This window comes from Acartia tonsa, chromosome 6 (genome assembly GCF_053477335.1).
Source record: "Acartia tonsa isolate MP-2025a chromosome 6, ASM5347733v1, whole genome shotgun sequence".
NCBI classification, from domain to species: domain Eukaryota; kingdom Metazoa; phylum Arthropoda; class Copepoda; order Calanoida; family Acartiidae; genus Acartia; species Acartia tonsa.
The window spans coordinates 40,166,742-40,189,469 of NC_137265.1; the positions used below are offsets into that span (position 1 = coordinate 40,166,742).

The 22,728-nt window shown below is 33.2% G+C and overlaps 4 protein-coding genes across 7 annotated transcripts in view; 2 read left to right on the forward strand and 2 right to left on the reverse strand.

The window, feature by feature from the left end:
• Positions 1-4,347: 4,347 nt before the first annotated feature.
• On the forward strand, positions 4,348-5,068 carry LOC145323376 (histone H2B-like). Its single transcript, XM_080165800.1, has one exon. It carries the CDS (start codon positions 4,569-4,571, stop codon positions 4,941-4,943), a length of 375 nt encoding a protein of 124 aa, XP_080021926.1. The 5' UTR covers positions 4,348-4,568; the 3' UTR covers positions 4,944-5,068.
• Positions 5,069-8,583: 3,515 nt separating this feature from the next.
• Positions 8,584-8,979, reverse strand: LOC145323377 (histone H4). Its single transcript, XM_080165802.1, has one exon. The coding sequence runs from the start codon at positions 8,949-8,951 to the stop codon at positions 8,640-8,642; it is 312 nt and encodes a 103-aa protein (XP_080021928.1). The 5' UTR covers positions 8,952-8,979; the 3' UTR covers positions 8,584-8,639.
• Positions 8,980-11,471: 2,492 nt separating this feature from the next.
• LOC145323378 (histone H3) lies at positions 11,472-11,948 on the forward strand. Its single transcript, XM_080165803.1, has one exon. It carries the CDS (start codon positions 11,509-11,511, stop codon positions 11,917-11,919), a length of 411 nt encoding a protein of 136 aa, XP_080021929.1. The 5' UTR covers positions 11,472-11,508; the 3' UTR covers positions 11,920-11,948.
• Positions 11,949-14,124: 2,176 nt separating this feature from the next.
• The window catches only part of LOC145322654 (uncharacterized), a 61,629-nt gene continuing 53,025 nt past the window's right edge, over positions 14,125-22,728 (reverse strand). For all 4 annotated transcript variants that reach the window (XM_080164833.1, XM_080164830.1, XM_080164832.1 and 1 more), the window contains 12 exons: positions 22,162-22,214; positions 21,573-21,634; positions 21,159-21,251; positions 19,728-19,861; positions 18,788-18,891; positions 18,225-18,312; positions 17,560-17,851; positions 17,105-17,156; positions 16,611-16,710; positions 16,028-16,155; positions 15,463-15,573; positions 14,125-14,656 (listed from right to left, as the gene is read on the reverse strand). In XM_080164833.1, the coding sequence (XP_080020959.1) occupies positions 14,533-14,656; positions 15,463-15,573; positions 16,028-16,155; positions 16,611-16,710; positions 17,105-17,156; positions 17,560-17,851; positions 18,225-18,312; positions 18,788-18,891; positions 19,728-19,861; positions 21,159-21,251; positions 21,573-21,634; positions 22,162-22,214 (1,341 nt within the window). In that variant the 3' untranslated portion in view covers positions 14,125-14,532. The remainder of the gene's footprint in view (positions 14,657-15,462; positions 15,574-16,027; positions 16,156-16,610; positions 16,711-17,104; positions 17,157-17,559; positions 17,852-18,224; positions 18,313-18,787; positions 18,892-19,727; positions 19,862-21,158; positions 21,252-21,572; positions 21,635-22,161; positions 22,215-22,728) is intronic.

A 22,728-nucleotide genomic window follows, 5' to 3' on the forward strand; every position in this document is an offset into this window, starting at 1 on the left:
GTTTGAAGACCCCTACAGAAAAAAATTAATTTAAATGTAAATGCTGATTTTAAAGGAATCATAGAGTTCAATAGCATTCGTAGTTAAGGTATTTTAATTCGTTACTCCAGCAATTAAAAGCGTCAGCCGTGATTAAGCCTCAAATTTTAACCTTATAAATGTTTTGAGCAACTGTTTAACAAGAGGAATTGTCATATTCTGGTCAAGTTTAGACTTCTAGTTGATTTTCAAAATTGTAGAAGGTTGATCCCTGTTTACAAGTAGCTTACAATCTTAAAATTACCAACCTTTTGCGATTATTTTTGACTATCCGTCAAAAGCTAAATGTCAGAAACTCTCGTAAAATGAATCGGTTAAGTGGTTAATGAGATCATAACGAGACAAACACAAACATTCCTACTTTATATCGAAGCATTGACTGATATCATATATTTTTGTTAAAGAAAGGATAGGTTAGGACATAGCAGAGAAACAAAACAAAAATTAAATAGTAATGATTTTTGTCTTGTTAAACAGGTTTAACTTTTTGGGTTTTAGTTTAGCCGTGTAATTATGGTTTTATGTCAATATGTAAATACTAGAGACTTGAGGAGGGGAGCGTCGAATTTGATAACCTAATTTATTATTCTAGATTTTAAAAGAAAAAGTAAAAAACATTTTTTTGGGGAAGCGAATTTTTTGTTTGAGGGGGGGGTTCCTCCCACATTTTTAGTTTAAGTTCCAAAAATTTTATTTTTTTTTTTTTGGGGGGGGGGGAATTTTCTTCTAGGGGCGATTTCTCTTGGGAGGGTGGTGGTACCCTCCCCCAAAATAGTTATAAACCTTCCCGGGACCTATGAGAAGCTACCCTGTTAAGGAGAACCCGATCGGTTTAGCGGTTAGCGAGGTCCTTCGGTACAAACACACAAACAAACATCCTGTTACTTTAGTATAAGGATAAGCACAAAAATTTTAGATGTAAATTTATGTTGTAAAATTATCCAAAATAAGTTCATTTATATATCATATTTTAATTTCACACTGTATTTCACATTTGACAGTGATATGTTAAATTTACTTAAATTCAAAAGATAATAGATTAATATTAGTGGAGAGGAAAAATAGAAAATAGCTGTAAACCATCCCCAAATTTTAAATCTAAAACTAACTAACCATCATATGACCTATGTGAAACTGTTGTGCAGTGTAGTTATTGAGATTTGAAGCTTCAGACAAAAAAACCTTACTGCTTACTTTTAAAGCATTTGCAATTAAACGTTGGACAATGGTTTTGTAAAAAAAATATCATTTTTGGAAAATAATTTTTAAAAAATATTGTAAGATTTTTGTGTTACCAAATTGCATTTCTTTATATTTCTTGTGAAGTTTTTCATAATACTAAACTTTAAAATACTATTTACTCACTAATAAATATGAAATGAAATTTATCTGACAATATATATATTCATATATTTTATGCAAAAACGATTTATATTTTAGGCATTTGTTTGAAAGTGGGGCATTTGGCGGTAAATCGAAAATTCAAAATGGCCGACAATGAAATGGAACCCAAGCCAAGCTATTTCAAATTTAAAGGGACATAAGGATGTAAATATGGAGCTTGTATTCAGGATTAAGCGAGAACTTACTTTTTGACCATGAAATATGTCCTATTTAATTTATGGAATGAAGAAAATGTTTTTCTTTTATGTATTTAGTTATTTTTAGAATATGAAATATTAACCCTAACTTGGTAATCCTGACACAGACGCAACAGGATTTTTTTTGTCTCTCTGTATGAATCGTAGGATCACGTATCGAATGCATGTATAATTCTAAAAGCTTCTAAAATTTTAAACCTCTTGAATTGTCTCAAAACTATTATTATTTATTTTCAGTTAAGTTTACTTTGTTTTCAACTCTTATTTCTCTGGTCTGTTTTAAATCTGATGATTTTAAATTTTCAAAAAGTTAGTTCTCACTTAGTTTCAGAAATTTTAGTAGTTAGAGAGGGGAATTTTGAGTTTCCCGCCAGTAAGTTGTATATTCGTGCCGGTACACAACAAATCTATGTTAGAAGAAGCGGGGTTGAGGTTTGCCGTGCCAGTATATTAACTGCCATTTGCTACATAGTGTACATCACAAAAAATACGTTTAGGCATGGATATAGGAAAAGAAAAACGGACATTTTTCAAGTTTCAAATGGTTATTGGAATTAGAGGCTCTGTATTTATAGGAGGTGGGAGGGCCAGAACGATTGTATCTAAATAATTTGGAAAATTAAGTTTTAAGAAACACTGATATTACTTATATCAATGTCTAATTAAGAAACACTAATATTACATATATTGTTGTCTACTCAAGAACCATTGACATTACATATATTGATGTCTATTCAAGAAACATTAAAATTATATATAAATATTGATGTCTATACAAGAATCACTAATATTACATATATTGATGTCTATTCAAGAAACACTAATATTACATATATGTCTAATTTATAAACACTAACATATATATTGATGTATATTCAAGAAACACTATTATTACATATATATGTCTAATTTAGAAACACTAACATATATTGATGTATATTTAAGAAACACGGATCAAGTCAAGCTGAGTGTGCCATTGGCAACAAGTAAAACAGAGTGTGCCAATATTCCCCCTAGTCAAGTAGAGTATGCCAATATTCCCCCAAGTAAAACATAGTATGCCAATATTTCATTAAGTAAAGCATAGTATGCCAATAGTTTATCAAACAAAGCAGCATGACAAAAAGATGAATTTGACATATTTTCCGATTTATTTACCAAAAGACACAATTTTGTACATAAATAACAAAATAAAAAATTAATCTTTTAATATCATATTTAACAACATATTATTTGTTACAATAGTTTTTCTTTTTAAAACTTAAATGTAAAGGAGATTTTCAGCTTTCTCCTTCCCTCAAATGCTCCTAGAGACATCGAGGTGGGGGGCGTTGGTGGAGCCACTAGTATATATACAAAAATTATTTCAAAATTTTAGAAAAAGCATATCTTGACAAGTAAAGCAGAGTATGCTAATATTACGCCAAGTAAAGCAGAGTGTGCCAATATTCCCTCTAGTCAAGTAGAGTATGCCAATATTCCCCCAAGTCAAGTAGCGTGTGCCAAAACAGACTATTGGCATACTCAGCTTGACTTGATCCAGAAACACTAATATTACACACATTGTTGTCTATTCAAGAAACACCAAACTTATATATATTGATTTTAATTCAAGAAACACTAAAAATACATATATCGATGTATATTCAAGAAACACTAGTATTACACACATTTATGTATCAAGAAACACTAATATTACATGTATTTATGTCTATTCAAGAAACAATAATATTAAATATATTAAAGTCTTTTAAAGAAACACAAATATTATATTACTTATATTGATGTCTATTCAAGAAACAATGATATTTCATACATATTCTTTCTTAAACACTAATCTTTAATACAAAGTAGAACGATGTCTGTCAGTTTGTCTGTCTGTTTGTCTGTCTGTTTGTCTGTCTGTTTGTCTGTCTGTTTGTCTGTCTGTTTGTCTGTCTGTTTGTCTGTCTGTTTGTCTGTCTGTTTGTCTGTCTGTTTGTTTGTCCGTCTGTTTGTTTGTTTGTCTGTCTGTAGCGAAGGATCTCGCTAACTGCTGAACCGATCGGGTTCTCCTTTACAGGGTAGCTTCTCATAGGTCTGGGGAAGGTTTATAACTATTTTCTTGGGGGGTGGGACACCCTACCCCCCCCCCCAAAAAAAAAAAAAAAATTCTTTTTAAAACTTAAATTAAAATAGTGGGGTCGACTATCCCCCCCCCTCCAAAAAAAAATTCCCCCCTACCTAAAAAATTTTTTTTTTTTAATTTTCTTCTAATCTAAAATACGAAAAATTGGTTTGATTAGACCTCCTGGGGCAAAGCCCCTAGAGGCTAGGGGCGAAGCCGGTAGTATCACATATATTGATGTCAATGTAAGAAACACTAACATTACAGATATTGATTGATGTTTGTAGGCAATTTTCTTACCCAATACTCTATCTTTAAATTAGAGCTCCAAGGCGCATGGCCGCTTTATAAAATTATTAAACTTCAAATATATCTGAAAAAAATATCAAATACTTCAATGGAATAACATTTTTAAATTAAAATGTCATGATGTTTTCTTATTTTTAAAGGGTATGCTTAATGCTGGATTAGTTTAACTCCCCCTTAAAGGGAAGCTTTTTCATAGTTTTTTTTAGGAGGATTCCTACAGAGAGAAACTGTCCCTACACTTTTTTATTTTAACAAATTAAATATTTTTTATCTTTTCATTTGTTCCTTTATCCATGCAGTGAAACAGACACTCGGCGCGGTGCATCACTAGGTGACCCAGCACGGCACGGTGCATATAATCCCCTCCTACAGCGATATCACCTGCCTTGTCCTCATTGTTAAACAATGGATTAAAAATAAATGCGGGAACTACTACCCTAGGAAATTGAACACACTGGGTGTATAAAAGCAAGGGGATCTAGTGCAACAACCAGATTCATTTCTACACCACCATGCCCCCCAAGGTTTCAGGAAAGGCTGCCAAGAAGTCCGGCAAGGCCCAGAAGGCCATTGCTAAGGGAGACAAGAAAAAGAAGAAGCTGAGAAGGAAGGAGTCTTATGCTATCTACATTTACAAGGTGTTGAAGCAGGTGCACCCCGACACTGGTGTCTCCAGCAAGGCCATGAGCATCATGAACTCTTTCGTCAACGACATCTTTGAGCGTATCGCTGCTGAAGCTTCCCGTCTGGCTCACTACAACAAGAGGTCCACCATCACCTCCAGGGAGATCCAAACTGCTGTCAGGCTTCTCCTTCCCGGAGAGTTGGCCAAGCACGCCGTCTCTGAGGGAACCAAGGCTGTCACCAAGTACACCAGCTCCAAGTAATTTGATCATCTCGTCTGCCCACAGGAACAAACGGTCCTATACAGGACCAACCATATTTATCATATAAAGATATTCTAGAAAAAGAAATGACTATTACATACCTATTCATAAATTATTAAATTTTACCTTTGGTTAAATTAATCTCTAAATAATTTTAAAAACGAAGCTTTTCTATAATAAGGGTCGGTTCGTCCGTCAGTCCTTAACGGTTAGCTTGTATCGTTAATTTAGGCATGTTAGAATTGTCCCATCGATTTCACTCATTGCATGTTGAATCTTGTTGTAATTAGGTAGGATTTAGAAAGCGTATCAACTTCATAATCGTTATCAGAATGTCCGTTTGTCCTTTTTAATCGTGTTGATTTTTACTTTTTAAGCATATTTTTAGTTGATAATCCCAACGGTTTTTCATATTCAACAATAATAAGTGACGGGCTTTTTGGAAATTTATTATTTTGTTATGTAATATTTATCCCTGAAATACAGGTTTTTATGAGTGATGGTTATGTTTGGTTTTATTGGGTTGAGATATTCAGTTTGTGTCTTTTATTCAGTTTGGACTAATATCTAATTCTTGTTTTATTTCTGGGGTAAGATATTGTATAACATGTGTTATTTAGACTTGGATAAATAATAATCTAAATTAAAAAAAACATATAATAAACAGATTATTTATAGACTTATTATAAAGTTATGTTGAATTTAGAAGTAGTTTATTCATGTTATTAAGATATGCATATCTTACCTTTATCAACTGATAAACCCCAATAAGAGAGGGTAAAATCCGTAAAGGTTATATGTTATAGGTTAAAAACAGTAGTAGAACGATAAAAATTCATGTTCACTTTAAAAAAAAAATTGTCTATTGTTCTTTTCAATAAGAAATACACATATTTAGTGAATATTATCATTCTACTACTATTTTTAAAGCTTAAAACACACACCTTTACGGATTTTACCAGAAACCTACCCCTCTCTTTGTTAATTGCGCTTTTTTGTTAGCTGTGCTGTTTCGGTTCATTATTACATACATTTTAGACCTTATCTTTACTTTTCTAGTTTGATATGTGGACCTAGATTGTGCTACCAGCCTTTTGGCAGCTATATATTGTCTATTGTTCTTTTCAATAAGAAATACACATATTTAGTGAATATTATCATTCTACTACTATTTTTAAAGCTTAAAACACACACCTTTACGGATTTTACCAGAAACCTACCCCTCTCTTTGTTAATTGCGCTTTTTTGTTAGCTGTGCTGTTTCGGTTCATTATTACATACATTTTAGACCTTATCTTTACTTTTCTAGTTTGATATGTGGACCTAGATTGTGCTACCAGCCTTTTGGCAGCTATATAATAATCATTCAAACTCATTTTTTCAAATAAAACATCTATTTAAGGCATAAGTTTAGTTATCGAAATTTATAAGAAAATTTAGTTTTAGTATCTATCGATGCTACACTATAACCCACCTTGTCTGTCCGTCCGTAACGAAACGAGATTTGTCCAAGTGTCTGTTAATTGGGCTGCTGAATTTCCTAGATTTCAAGTTTTAGTGATTTACTCCCCTTCCATTCAAGATAGACGGCTGAAATTTTCAGGGATTAAATAAATTCACACATAATTTTCACAAAGTTTCAGTAAGACTAGCGGCTACGCCTCTAGAGGAAATTAATGTTGGGTATAACCTCATTCAAAATTGTTATAAACCTTCCCTAGACCTATAAGAAGCTTCATTATAACGGAGAATCATATCGGTTCAGCGGTTAGCAAGATCCTTCGCTACAAACAAAACAAAGTTTTCTACTTTATATGATAAGATTTGTTTATAAATTGCAGTGCTAGATCGATTCCTAGATTTTAAAGTTTTCGTGATTTACCCATTTTATCAAGTTTAATGTTTATTTCTATGACAATGCTCGATAGTTAATAACTTAATTTTTTAGCTTTGCTACTTATGGATGTTGTCATCAAGGACGTCCAAGGGGGGGGGGGGGAGTGGTGATTACCGCCCACCCCCAACGAATTTTGAGATGCCTACGGCACCCCCATATTTTTTCCTTCCCCCCCCCCCCCCATTTAAAATTTACCCCCAAAAATAAATAATCCCTACTAAAAAAAAATTTTTGCTACTAAATATTTAATAGTAATTCATAATTAGGTAGGTACCTTTTTACATAATTAAATTACCCCCACAAAAAAAATATTTTTTTTTTGGAGGGGGGGGGGAATTTACCCCTGCCAACAAATATCAGGGGGGGTAATTACCCCCCCCCCCCCCTAAGCAAATTTTACCCCCGGGGTTAAAAATTTAGTTATTTATTAGGTACATTAGAACTATTTATATATCAGTACCAATTTTCCTACAATTATTTTCAAGTGCCTCGCATTTTAGTCTCTATTTTAAGTAATGATTATGTCAATCTTAAAAGAGAAGCACAAAAATCATGGATGACAACATCCACAAAAGCGAAGCTCTGAAACGGCAGGAAAAACGAACACTATCACTTGAGTAGGGTGTCAGAACTGAATAATCGGAATATAAATGCATTAAAGTTGAACGAAACAAAATTGTAAGTAGATCTCTTGATAAACTGCTTAAATACAGGATATTGTTTAAGGACATACTTACATTTTTAAGACCAATCGTATAATTTTATCACATAAAAAATTGTTGTTAAAAGCAACATGTTTAAAATTGACGTACGGAGTACTTTTGAACGTGACATACTAATTCGTACCTAACTACTACAGTAATCACCATGCAAAGTTTAATACGATGGTACATTTCTAACATCACATGCCTAAATTAACGAAAAGACAAAGCTATCAGTTAAAGCAGGATTTTTCAGTTTTATTTATTGATGGGTAGGAAGTGCCATTTTCTACCAGGCCCGATAGCTCACAGTGCAAATGAAGGTGCTTTGACTTTTGTGACAGAACCTAAATTGGGACATAGTACATTTCATTACCCTAGGTTAGGTAATTTCATTTCACTTTTCAATAAAATCTAAAATGCAGCGGTTTTTCAGAAAATTAGATTTGAAAATTTCAAGCTTAATTTTCACACACTAGGAGTACCGCATAATTATGACAAGAAAAGCAAAGATTATTTATTCAAAATTTTTGAACAACTTTGCTTTTATAAAGTTCTTCATAAAACCACTCCTGAAGTGAGTTAATTAATGGCCATTTTTATCAATTGCTTTGCTAAGGTCACGGAAATTCAGCCTTAAATAAATCATATATAGAGAGATTTTATGACTGACTTTATAAAAGCAAAGTTGTTCAAAATTTTAAATAAATAATCTTTACTTTTCTTGTCATGATTATGCGGTAACTCCTAGTGGGTGAAAATTGAACTTGAAATTTTTAAATTTAATTTTCTCAAGAACCGCTGCATTTTAGATTTTATTGAAAAGTGAAATGAAGTTACCTAACCTAGGGTAATGAAATGCACTATGTCCCAATTTAGGTTCTGACACTAAAGTAGAAGCACCTTCGAAGGCACTGTGAGCTGTTATCCTAAAAGTTAAAATATAGCTTGATATAAAAGTAATTTTCTCTTGGTTTTTTAACGGGGCACACAATTTGCAATGTAAATTTGATAGATGGTAGTTACAAGAATTTCTCTTTGAGATAGATATGGTTGGCTCTGTAAAGAGCCGTTTGTTGTTTCCGATGAGCAGTAAGTTTAACCTCCGAATCCGTACAGGGTGCGGCCTTGCCTCTTCAGGGCATAGACAACATCCATAGCGGTGACAGTCTTCCTCTTGGCGTGTTCAGTGTAGGTGACAGCATCCCTGATAACATTCTCAAGGAAGACCTTAAGAACACCACGGGTCTCCTCGTAGATAAGTCCAGAGATACGCTTGACACCACCACGACGAGCTAAACGCCTGATGGCGGGCTTGGTGATACCCTGGATGTTATCTCTCAACACCTTCCTATGCCTCTTGGCACCTCCCTTTCCAAGTCCTTTTCCACCCTTGCCTCTGCCGGTCATCTTGATAGTTTTATTTCAAATATGAAACTAATTTAATAAACTCCAACACCCAATATTTATAGTCAACTCACACAAATCCCTCAAACTCTGATTGGATGATAGTTTCGTCGTTCCAGTACAACAAAGGCAGGTGAAACTTCACCACAAAAACTATGTGTAGAACTCGCACCATACAGCATAGTCTTTGTGTTTGGAGAGGGAGAGAGTGGGGGTGTGTAGACTTGGAGGGATTAAGTTCTATTTTTATCACAACACAAAAGAAAATAGGAGGGAAATTCCTAAAGACTATTTTAAAGCCTGTTTACTTAAATATTTGTTTGAGAAATTGTAATATTTTTCTTAGATCTTTGATATTTATCAGAATAAAATATGCTTTATTGAAAAACATTAAATTAAACTAAATCTATTTTGTTTTCTAAATGTCTTCTATACCTACCTAATTTTGAAATTTTCTAGGATCTGTTTCATTTTAAAAGAAGAATTATCCTTCTTATATCAAGAAAAACTTAATTTTATTTTTTAAGAGGCATAAAATTGAAAAAAAAATTATATTAAGATATTAAATTCTAATACTTAACAATAAAAGACCTGTGAAATTTCTAAAACACTAATTAAAACACCTTTATCATTCCTATATTTTTAAAAGCAAAGCTTTTCTCTAATAAGGGTCCGTCCGTCCGTTAAAGTTGGCTCTTTTCGTTAATTTAAACAGGTTAGAATTGTCCTATCGACTTCAAACTTTCCATGCTGATTCCTATAACAATTAAATACGACTTAGAAAGCGAAGAAACTCTATAATCAATACAAGAAAGTCTGTACATCCATTTAAAACAAGCGTATGTTTTACTTTTTTGACAACAAATTTTTTAATGTTAAAATTATCCTATTCATCTGATTTTTTGAGTACCGATTCCTATTACAACAAGGTTTAGAAGCCCTAAAAACGTCAGTATGTCCTCGTTTTTCCTTCCATTTCAGAGCTTCGCTTTTATGGGTGTTGTCATTCTTGTTAGAATGAATAAAACTTATTTTATTTATTTTAAAGTTTTAATGTTTAAAACATAGCTCTAACAGAAGTATATTTGTTTAATGAATAGATCCATGAAATGTTCCATGAAATGTATCTTATATTTTTTTATATTTATAAAGATTGCGATTTTCTTCTAAGTACCAATACTAGGTGAGCTTCTAAACAATAATTTAAACATTTACTTTACCAAGTAGCAAATCGTCAAATAATTCAATGAAATATATCTTTATACAAACTTATGGAATCGTTATATTTTTTTGGAAATTTAAAGAACCATTCCTGTGCTACGTAAATTTATGAGTAATACAAGCCGAGTAGTTGCAATTTTAAAAATGTCCGCGTTTTTTTGCACACTAGATATTTAGCTAGAATATTATTATAAAGTTAACTAAAATTTCGGGTTTAAATAATAATGTTTGAAATATTTATGTATTGTATACATATATTAGTGTAATATCATATTAGGAGTTTTTACTCTCATATAAATTATTAGGGTTTATCAGTTGATACTACTTAAGTTAAGATATGTCTATTTTCTGTCTCCGCCTTCAACCAAACTCACCATCCAAAACTCCGCCTAACTCCTAACCATCAAAAAAATTCCTCTAATAAAAACTATGCCCCGCCCCATAACTCAAACAAGGCCAAGAATTATTCCCTACTCCTCCTTTTTAAAAAACTAATGTTTTAATCTTTTATTTCAAACTTTATCAGTAGTCATCTGTATTTTATGGTGATACCTAAGATTCAAAATAATTTGTGACATTGTTCTATATAAATGTATGTTTAATATCTTTGATCATATTTGCTGTTATCTAATGTCTCATGCCTATATTTTTTAGACAAAATGAATTGAAAATGATTGCTAAAATCGAAATATATCTTCATGTCTTAGAATAGTGTAATTTTTTTAAAAATAGGTTGAAAAACATACTAACTTTAAAATATTTTAATTACATTAATAAATTACTTCTAAACTCAACATAACTTTATAATAAGTTTATAAATAATCTATAATTTGGTTTAATTTATATTGATACATTAAACTTCTATATATGAAAAAAAAATATAATTTTCATAAAGCCCGCCCTTAGTTTTTGTTGAATATGAAAAACCGTTGGGATTTAAGTTTCCTGTTAGTGGGTAGGAAGTATGTTAGTCTTTCCAATGCAATGTTTGAATTTTCCCTTCAAGTGAAAACATCTGCCCTATTAAATAGCCCGTGACTGTACGGCATTTTTAACCTGGCCCTAGCTACCCATACATACATCCAAGGATTGTCTAAACGTAGACGCTATTTCATGTTAAGTTCCCGCCCCCTTATACTTTAACCCACCCCCTTTTTAAAGATTCCCCCTTAAGAATAACTACACCCCATTTGTTCGGGTAATATCTCATCCCTATACATCAAACTACCTTCTCTTTTATGGCGTATTTCATTCCTCTTCACCAAGTAATATATCAGTGGATTGAACTATAAATAATAAACCGAGGAAATTTCAGACAAGTTGAATTTCATCGTTCATCATGGCTCGTACTAAGCAAACTGCCCGTAAATCTACCGGAGGAAAGGCTCCCCGCAAACAGCTGGCCACCAAGGCTGCCAGGAAATCTGCTCCCGCCACCGGTGGAGTTAAGAAGCCCCACAGATACAGGCCCGGTACCGTTGCTCTCCGTGAGATCAGACGTTACCAGAAATCCACTGAGCTTCTGATCCGCAAGCTTCCCTTCCAGCGTCTGGTCAGAGAAATTGCCCAGGACTTCAAGACTGACCTGAGATTCCAGTCCAGCGCTGTCATGGCTCTGCAGGAGGCTAGCGAGGCCTACCTGGTTGGTCTCTTTGAGGACACCAACCTGTGCGCCATCCACGCCAAGAGAGTTACCATCATGCCCAAGGACATCCAGCTCGCCAGGAGAATCCGTGGTGAACGTGCTTAAGCTTACTGATTTTGACCTACAGCAGAAAACGGCTCTTTATAGAGCCAACCACTATTATCAAAGAGCATTGATTCTTAATCCATCCTAAATGTTTTTAGTTAAGGATATATAAATTAAATTTATCGTCATTTTAATAGAACATCCATGGCGGTCAGACTACCTTTTTAGCGGGTTATGGCTATATATTCCCACATCTTTGTTGTTTTAAGTCCGGTTTTTCGTGCATAATAGTTAATTTCCCGTTGTTCTGAGCATCCAGTATGTAATTTATTTTGACCGTTATAGTTTCAGTCTTGGTATCAAATGTAAATATCATAGAACGTAAGAATTCATAAGAGGTTTAATGATTTTTTAAATACTATTCAAATCTCATTGTCCGTAATCTTTGTCATGATTTTTTTGTGCTTCGCTACTTATGGATGTTATCATCCTTGTCCGTATTCTTAGTCATGATTTTTTTGTGCTTCGCTACTTATGGATGTTATCATCCTTGTCCGTATTCTTAGTCATGATTTTTTTGTGCTTCGCTACTTATGGATGTTGTCATCATTGTTTATTAATATCATATTTTTTTGTTGTGCCTTAAATGATTAACCGTGATAGTGCTGGCCAAAAATTAAAATATATCTTAATGATGAGACACATAATTATTCCTTCTGTAGATTATAATTAGTGGTTAAAACTATTGGACTATTAACTATACAAATATGTAAACTATATTTCAATGATAAAAACATCAAGTATAGTAAAATATATTTATAATTTTATATTTATTATTTAACAAGTGATAACAAATATTTATATTTTTTTATGATAAAAAAATTATAATTTACACTGGTATATTGTCATGGATACATATTTGGTACAATATTAATATTACTAGCGGCTACGCCCCTACAGGTATCTAGTGGGACTTTAAATGTTTTTTTTTAAATAATACGAAACTTTTCTATGTTGCGTTCGTCTCTACGATACCTATCTATGTTTCTTGGTATTTCTCTTGGTAGGGTGGTGGTACCCTCCCCCTAAATAGTTATAAAACATTCCCGGGATTTATGAGAAGCTACCCTGTTAAGGAGAACCCCAGCGGTTAGCGAGATCCTTCGGTACTGACAGACAAACCCACATCCTGATACTTTATTATACACTGTGGGCTAGAATTGAATCAAGACAAAAGTAAGTGCCGAGCCCTGGGACCTATATATGGTGAAAATAGACATAAAGCCATGATTATTCCAGGTAAAACCAAAATATTTCAGCGGGGGCTTTTGGAGAAAATTAGATTTAAAAATTTCAAGTTCAATTTTCACCCCCTAGGAGTTGCCGCATAATCATGACAAGAAAAGCAAATATTATTTATTTTAAATTTTGAACAACTTTGCTTTTATAATGTTCTTCATAAAACTACTTCAAAAGGGAGTTAATTAATGGCCATTTTTATCAATTGCTTTGCAAAGGTCACGAAAATTCAGCCTAAAATAAATCATATATAGAGAGGTTTAATAGCAAAGTGTTCAAAATTTAAAATAAATAATATTTGCCTTTCTTGTCATGATTATGCGGCAACTCCTAGGGGGTGAAAATTGAACTTGAAATTTTCAAATCTAATTTTCTCCAAAAGCCCCCACTGAAATATTTTGGTTTTACCTGGAATAATCATGGTTTTATGTCTATTTTCACCACACATAAGTCCCAGGGCTCGGCACTTACTTTTGTCTTGATTCAATTCTAGCCCACAGTGTATAAGAATTCAGAGGTAAATTCTTTTAAAAACATAAGGTGAAATTGCTTTTGTAAAAATCCTCCAAAAACACATAAAAATCTACGAAAATTAAACAAAATCTTATGTTAATAACCCTAATTAATGTTATTGTTAATAACTAAGCGACCCTAATTTATTTTAGAAGGTTAGCAGCTACTCCAGAGTTGGATCAAGTCCGCCCGCCTGTTTTACAAGAATTTTTCAATATTTTGATATAAAAAGGGTAGATTATTTTTAGTTTAACATAAAATCATTTTTTTTTGATTTATAAATACAATTTAACAAAAAATTAACATATCTCTTTACACAACCGCTAATTGTAAATAATTGAGCAATTTGACCACTTCATTATTTTTTTGAATAAATAATTATAAAAAAAATACTAACTGGTATAATTAATTTAAAATTGTTATAAAGGCAGTCTTGTGATTTGTTGTCGGATTCATTCCATAACTTTACTGACTCATTTTTATATATTTACCCTACCTCATAAGGGCTGTTTTTCGATTTTTTAGCGTTCATCTAGAGAATCCAGAGCATCATCCACTTTTAATGGGGTGTGATACTCTAACACCCTACAATATTAGGTTAAGTTAATAGACAACCAACCCTTTGATTGCACGACCCTAGTCTTAGAAATTCTAATTGTGCATGATAATGAGTTGCGCCTGTCTATTGGCCAAGACATTCCCCCCCCCCCATCTCTAACTAATTATGTCGCGCACCTGACATAACAACAGTAGGAACAATTTTTAACGTCTCTAGTTATGATACGGTGTCTGGCCGAGATTCGAACCTATTAACTCCCCAACGACAAGCCGATGCGCTACGTGTTGAGCAACGGTCGCGGGTTATTCCTCTATATCAGTTGGACTTGACGGCAGTTCATAAGAATCTTCTATAGTTTGATTACAGTCTTCCCCGGGATATACTCGTCTGCTACCATCTGAGTTGTAATACATTTGGAGCTTGGATCTAAATAAAATTCATTGTATAAAAGTAACAGGATGTCTTTACATCTGTGTGTCTGTCTGTCTGCAGCGAAGGAATCCGATATGGTCCTACTTTAAATTAAAGCTTCTTAAAGTTCGAAGGAAGGCTTATATTTTGTGTGATGGTATCTTCACCTTAGGTACGTACCTTCTTAGAAACAGATATTGGTTAATACAGAGATCAATTTTAATATAATTGGATCAAACTTTCCTTAATTTGAAGGGGATAAATGCCAAGAATACTCTAAAGGGGGGTTTAATTTAGGGTAAAAATAAAAGATTATTAGGGAAATTCTTGAGCTTCACTAATATTTTTATTATTTTAAGGTTTTATTTGATTAAACGCTCCAAACAATTTCTCTAAACTTCATACTATTTAATTTTAGACTCGATATTTAAGTTTTTTGTCCTCGACTGCCGAGCCTTATTATCTATAATACAAAGTAGAACGATGTTTGTCTGTCTGTTTGTTTGTAGCGAAGGATCTCGCTAACCGCTGAACCGATCGGGTTCTCCTTTACAGGGTAGCTTCTCATAGGTCCCGGTAAGGTTTATAACTATTTTCTTGGGGGGTGTGACACCCCCAACCACCCCAAAAAATCTAAAATACCCCCCCCCCCAATTTTTTCTTTTCTTTTTAAAACTAAAATTAAAATAGTGGGGTCGACTAAATTTATTTTAAAATTTTTCTTTTAAACTAAAATACGAAAAATTAGTTTGATCAAACCTCTTGGGGCAAAGCCCCTAGAGGCTAGGGGCGAAGCTGCTAGTAACAATATAAATTATTACTTGTCATATCCTTGGTTGATTTTACTGCCATCAAACCATCTCTTTCCATCCTTCATGAGTTTAATTTTGATTGAAATCATGTTTCCTGTGTACGCCCCTTGATCACTCCAACTGAAAATATCATCAATCTGGTAAATAACATGGATATATAAAGAATTAAGACAATGGCTGTTAGATTTCTTGTACATCCCCAATGATATCACACAAACTTTAATCTTGTGTGGATTACAATTAGTGGTTGATACGTTTGGACACTCAACTCAATGAATCGATCAATAAACCAATCCAATAAAAGCTCCTAAAGTTGTTAAGACAACGAATAAGAAAACGTTATTATAAAACTTTGGGCACTAGTGTTATAAACAACCCAATAACCCTCTCCCCCCCTGGGAGAGGGGTAGTTTTCGTTTGATATTTAAGGTTAGGTTGGGTTGCGTTGGGTACTAGTCCCGCAGAAGTTAGAAATAGGGGGAGAGGGGGGAAACTACCTAACTCATTTTATAAATAGTGTGGGGGGGGGGGGAGTAGTGCTTGACAGGCACTTTGTTGAAAAGCACAGTTGTACCTGACAGCATTGTATTCATGGAGAGTTAGGGGATCCAAGCATTGATCCTCTGTGTTAGTTTTGAGTATAGGCCTCCCGCCAGATTGAATCTGCGGCAGGTAGATAACAACGCCGCGGCTGACTGCCTCCTAAAAAAATAAAATTTTAGGCAAAAGATATTAATTTTTGTTAAATGAAAATCATCATTAATTAGATAAGCTTTTAGAGCTTTTTTAAAAAAAAAATAAAATCCATATGCATGAGAATACTATCCTTTCATTTGAAATAGTAAGGTTTTTTTCTTCTTGAAGCTAATTGAAAAATTATTTTGGACTAAATAGGTTGTTCATTTCTGGAAAGCTTTATAACTGTTCTGAGGTATTTGGGGCGATCTTCTTGACATAGAGGCTAGTCCTATTATAAAAGTAACAGGATGTCTGTATGTCGCTAACCCTCATAACGATTATTTGGGAAAAGAAAATTCCGCCTAAAAAACACCAAACCCTTAAATTATTCATCTTCTTTTTCTTTTAAAACTAAAATGATTCCTCAAATGCTACAGGAGGCCTCTAGGAGCGTAGCAGCTAGTGAAAATAATAACTACCTTGTACAAGACTGTTTCTTCATCCTCTTCAAGGGTAGTATTGAACCTGACCGGAGTAGGTACCTCGTCCAGTTCTACCAGCTGCTGGAAGTCGGGATACCTGGGAAAAAATAATGCAAATTGTTAGATTTGAAATCTTTATCAATAAGTTCCTTTAAAGACACTAGAGTTATGTCTAGCATTAGACATAGGGCTAAATCCTTTAAAATCAGCCCAAGAGATATGTTTTCATTAGTCCTACATTTATTGTACTCCTGTAAGGCTAAGGAAACCCTGACTCCTATGCAGTCCAAGACATTTTATACGATCTGGCCCCTAATATCTTGAGGTAAATATACGACAGGAATACAAGTCCAAAAATATAGATGGATTTGTTGGGTTCCAGGACAAACGCATTAAAAAAAAACTTATTTACGGTTTAAAATAGGTTAGGTTATTTGTCCACTCTGACGTTTGTCACTACTGCCTTTGTCCTAGGACCATTAATTGGATACCTGTTTGGACAGTGGGACACATAGGCATATTCTTGAACCTCTTCCATGCTTCCTATAACAAAATGATTATCAAAATCAGCTGTAACCAACAATTGATTTAATTCGAAAAAAATCACTTTATGTTTTGTGATTTTATGGGGCAATGCTTCGTAGTAATGACGACCTTTTTATCTGACCTCAAATATTTGTTTAGATTTATTTTTCTTGTTGGCTATATTGTATTCCTGTATCAAAATATTCAGATTGTTATTTCTCGCATTACCTTTAATTACTTTTAACTGTAAAATTTTTTTTTAAAGGGTAGTAATATTTGTAGGTTTCATGGCTTGGCTATTCCTTCCTATAATTTTTTTACTGGCCCACTTCCCCATAAAAAAGGCTTGGACGTCTTTGAATATGCATATTGTGTGTGTTAAAGCATCAAAGTTTTAACATGGAGAAATTTAAAATCTTACTTCTTCCTGGGCTTCTAGCACGGTCATTTCTTGCAGGACTCCTGGCATCACTGTTTCTTGCAGGACTCCTGGCATCACTGTTTCTTGCAGGACTCCTGGCATCACTGTTTCTTGCAGGACTCCTGGCATCACTGTTTCTTGCAGGACTCCTGGCATCACTGTTTCTTGCAGGACTCCTGGCATCACTGTTTCTTGCAGGACTCCTGGCATCACTGTTTCTTGCAGGACTCCTGGCACTGAACAGATCCCTGGCACTGTCCCTCCTCACAAGAGCAGGGGGGATATCAGTTCTCTAAATCAGAGTCATCATTTCATATACATACAATAAATCAGTCAAAAAGTTTAAAGATCTTTCACAATATAAGATGCATATGGTATTAAGTCAGGTTTGAATCATTGGCACGAACAGCGATTCACCAGAGGGGTGTTAATCAATTAGGTGATGTAAAAGGGGAAGGAAGTCCTTTCCAATTTATATTTAATGGGTGTGTTGACACCCCCCTTCCGCATGGCATGGTCTGAAATATCTTTACAGGAAAATTGTAAGCATTTTCTACAGAGTAAAGGCTTTGCATATTTCTAAATTAGGGACTTTCATATAAAAAATGTAAATAAAAATGTAAGTCTTAGGAAGTTTAATTAAGTAACTTTACGGAAAAATTTACCTTGACATAAGAGTAAGAATATAAGATATATTCATTATTTGCTGGATAATCTTTTTCGTCCACAAAATCTCTGGCTAAATGATGGTATCTGAAGAAGAAAAAAAAGGATTCAATTTTGTCTTTATGATAATCATCCGCTCGTCGTCAGTGAGTTGATTGGTTCGAATGCGTCATAACTTAAGATGTTAAAAGTTGTACCAAATGCTGCCATGTCAGATTTACAACATTACTAATAATGCCTTGCCCCTAAATAGCACAACTTATTACAATATACATTTATGACAGACAAAGGTCGTTCAATCAAAGGGATGGTTTTCTTCAATAGTTGGGATGTCAATGCTTATGTTGTTATCAACCATCTCCAAGTGTATATTTGCCATACTCTCCCTTACCTATTTTTTTAACATAGAGTGATCAACACAGTTTAATTAAACATGTTATTTTTATTTGATACGTCCAATACACAGTGTTTCATGTTAAAACAATCTTCAGTTGGTTTTTAAAGGATAAAAATAGCTTTCATCTTTAAAATATCACAACCATAAAATTCATAGGAATGCTACCTGATAACCCGTCTAAGTTTGAGTTTTCCCTTGTATGTAAGTTTAGGGCCATAGCTGAATTCTACCTCCAGCTCAGGCTGTACAAGGCCATGATAATCCAGATCCTGAATATTGTAACTGTGTTTAGTGCTCTAGCAAAATGGAGATAGATTTTGAAAGTGTTTATCTATGAATGAAGTTACTGTGTTTAGTACCCTAGCAAAATGGGGATAGATGTCACCGCTTTTGGCCAACCTATTCTATTGACGTGATAATAGAGGGTAATGGAAAGGGGGAAAGAAACCCCCTAGAAAAGAAATGGGGTATAAGGTGTTTTCTGACGTCAATATAATAGGTAGGCCAAAAGCTGTAACATCTATCCCGGTTTTGCTAGGGCTGTTGAGACCTAAATTATATTATCAGATTTTACAATGTCAGGCACAACCTCGTTGATTAGAATAATTGTGTTACTTTATGTTAAAGGTTTATATAAGTGCAATATTTGAAGGTTTTGTTCTAAACATAATTATTTTTAAAAAGTTAATTACACATTTTATGAATTGTTTACTCTTAACCAAATGTGACTCTTTTGCTTGAATTAGATTTATAGAATTAGACCTTGTTATGATAGCCTTGAAGGTCCGTGTCTGTAGCAAAGCAAAATAATGGATGGACAAACGGACAAAGTTAGTTATAGAGCAGATACACAGTAGCCAAAAAAGAGAAAAGAAAGAAAGAATTTATACTAAAGAAAATCACGAAACCTACAGATAAAAAATTACTTTGGTTTCAAGACCTACAAAGTTAGCAGCATGTTGTAACTTCTTTGGTAAAGGGTATAATCACAAAAAAACATGCCATCTTGAATAGCTTCTAAGAAAATCGCCTCCTCCATAGCATTACAGACTGACGTACGTCATAGAGAATTATAGAGTAGCTTCGCTACTAAAAAAAACCGGACCTTATCTGAGTATTTGTCAAGTGTCTGCTTGGTTGCAATTGACTTGATTGAGGATAAAGTTCTTTTAACTGGTGGATGTCCTCCAACAGAATCTGTTTCATCCTCTGCTGCTGCTACATCGTCTTTTACATTTTCTATAGTAATAATAGTAGATTAGGCGCTTTCCCCTAAAGGGCCTAGCGAGTAAAGAACCAACCTTCTCTTTCATTTTCAAAAAGAAATGAAAATATTTTCCCCCCATAATAACCTTAAAGGACGCCTGCAAGAAATACCACGCTTTAACTGCTGAAAGACTGCCACAAGTAGACCCAATACCCTAAATTTAAAGCTTTCAGCTTCAATAACAAAAAAGTTCTAGTCATTTCAAACTAGCATTTTATGTACAATGAAATTTTTAAAAGATTTCCAATGCTCATAAAAGAAAACAATATTAAATTACGTCGCCTAGACACAAAATTATCAGAAACTTAGATTGCCGGTAACATTTCTACAATAAAAACAACGCATTTCATAGTCAAAATCTATGAAAAAAATTCTATTTAAATTGCATTTCTACTTGTGGCAGTCTTTTGCCAGTTAAAGCGTGGTATTTCTTGCAGGCTTCCTTTAATATGTATTTATTTCTAACCCAAACGGGAAATCCTAAACCTGCGAAAATATAAACTAAAGTCCTCCCCCCCCCCTCAAATTATTTTTGCTTTAATTTCTATATTAAAGGAGCTTAGGGAAACCGCCGTAGATTAAATAATTGATTAGTATGAACAAAATTTGATCATAAAAAATGCGTTTAATTTTGAAAAGCAATCAAAAATAACAAGATTTTTAATTAAATATTTATTTTTTTTCTGATTAAATTTAATATGATTTATTTAAAACGTAAAATATTAAATATCCTTATATAAATGTAACAGGGTGCCTCTATGTCTATCTGTAGCTTATGATCTAGCAAACAGGGTTTAGGGAAGTAACTCTGCGTATTTTAGACAGTATTAGATAAGGGATGCTATAATGATGTACATTCCAAATTATAATAAACAGTGTTAGTTTCAACCAACCGACCAAGATTTCACCCCAAATAATAATCATAATTTCATATAATCTTTTTAAACATATAATTTTAACTCTTACTAGACAGACAAACATTGGTTACATATTGGGATTCAAAGGGATAAAACAATCGCCGAAAAATTTATATACATCCCCAATGATGATACACAAAATTACCCAATCTGTTGATTACAATTGGTGGTTGAAACGTTTGGACACTCAACTAATGAAAAAACCAATCAAATTCAATAAAAGTACCCAAAGTTGTTAAGCCAACGAATAAGAAAACTTTATTATAATACTTTAGGAACTATTTGATAAGCAGCATAATGGCCCCTTCCTCCCTGGACGAGATACATAGAAGAAAGATGTTAGTATAAATACCTTGATTTCGACAGTTGGAACCAGTCATTATATTGAATACTGTTGTCTTTTCTACTGTCTTGAATTTCAGCGGACAATATTTTATTTTCGGGTCTAAATATAAAAATCGATTACTTTTGTTGCAAATTAATAATAGATTATTTATAACGCTTTACTAATTGTAACTTTATTAGAATCTTTCTCTTCGTTTAAAACCTGCAAAAAATGGCTTTTATCGAATTTTTTTTACTGGAAAATATATTTTTGTAAAAGTTTTGCATAGTTAAAGAAGGTATATAAAATTTCTTAGGCTAACGTAGGAGTTAGGGACATTTTACAGGAATTGTCCTATTAATAATAAAATTAGTTACAAACGTAATAACGAACATTTAGGATTTATGAAATAGATTCGCTGATAAAATGCGTAATTTTTACCTTTTAACCTTTGTGCTTTTGCTTTTTCGGCTAATTTCACCAATGCATCTCTATCTTCATCTCTAAATAATATAATTCTATAAAGAAATGTAAAAATATTCAGAAATATTTTAACAGTTTTACAGCTGTTAGGTAAATATATCATATATTTGTATAAATTGCTTTTAATATTCGTCCACAAAGTTAGATTTCAGTTTGACTTACTGAAAATGCACGGACATTTCCTTGTTATATATAGCTACGATTGGCTATTGTGATAGAGGGACAAAAAAGCATTTTAAAAGAATGCATTAATGTAAAACAAAAAGAGATCCTTAAAACCAAATATCAATTACCCTTTAGAAGTATTTTAGTTGTTACATGTCCTAGTACATTCTTAGGACTACTGGGTGTCTGTCACCCATTTTGTAAAGCCATATCTCTGCATATTTAATTTATTAGTATTTTCATTATTTTTTCATTAAATAGATATTTAAAACTGATTACTTGGTCTTGTAAAGAAACTGTTTCAGTATGTTAGGTCGAAAATGCCTATTTTATAAGCATTTGTGACATAGTTATGGCTATATAAATGATCGAAAATTTATACCTTACACAGAAGAGTCCAATTGCATGGTATTGTCTTGTCTCCATAAAGGAAGCCTGAAATATAAAAGTGTATTTCCTCAAGTGTCTTTTGAGCACTGAACCCTCTCCCCTTATTTAGCCTTTACTTGGAGTCCCCTAGCCTACTTGGCTATACTTCTTACCCAATCTAACCTAACATAACCTAACCCTACTAAATAAACAAACAAACGAAAAGCTATTTTTAATTCATTTCAAGATAAGAGAAGTGGGCGAAGGGGGTTATTCTTTGCTTGACTATACACTGAGGGAAACCACCGAAATATAAAATGTATAAAATACACTTTTCCTTATATCTTATATAAATTAATGTAATTAATTAACTCTTCAACGATCATTTATATCATTTCTATTTTTAAATTAATCAGGAAAATAATGTATCAGAACACTAAAGAGCTAATACCTTCACGTTACATAATTCGCTGGCTCAAAAACTTGGGCTCTTTTACTAAATTTTGACTATTAAATTTAGTGGTTAGCGCAGTGATCTTAAGGGATAAGACAATGGCTGATAAATTTATGTACATCCCAA

Excerpts from the sequence above, each read along its gene's own strand:
- LOC145323376 (XM_080165800.1), top strand. The coding sequence starts at position 4,569 with ATGCCCCCCAAGGTTTCAGGAAAGGCTGCCAAGAAGTCCGGCAAGGCC.
- LOC145323377 (XM_080165802.1), bottom strand. The coding sequence starts at position 8,951 with ATGACCGGCAGAGGCAAGGGTGGAAAAGGACTTGGAAAGGGAGGTGCC.
- LOC145323378 (XM_080165803.1), top strand. The coding sequence starts at position 11,509 with ATGGCTCGTACTAAGCAAACTGCCCGTAAATCTACCGGAGGAAAGGCT.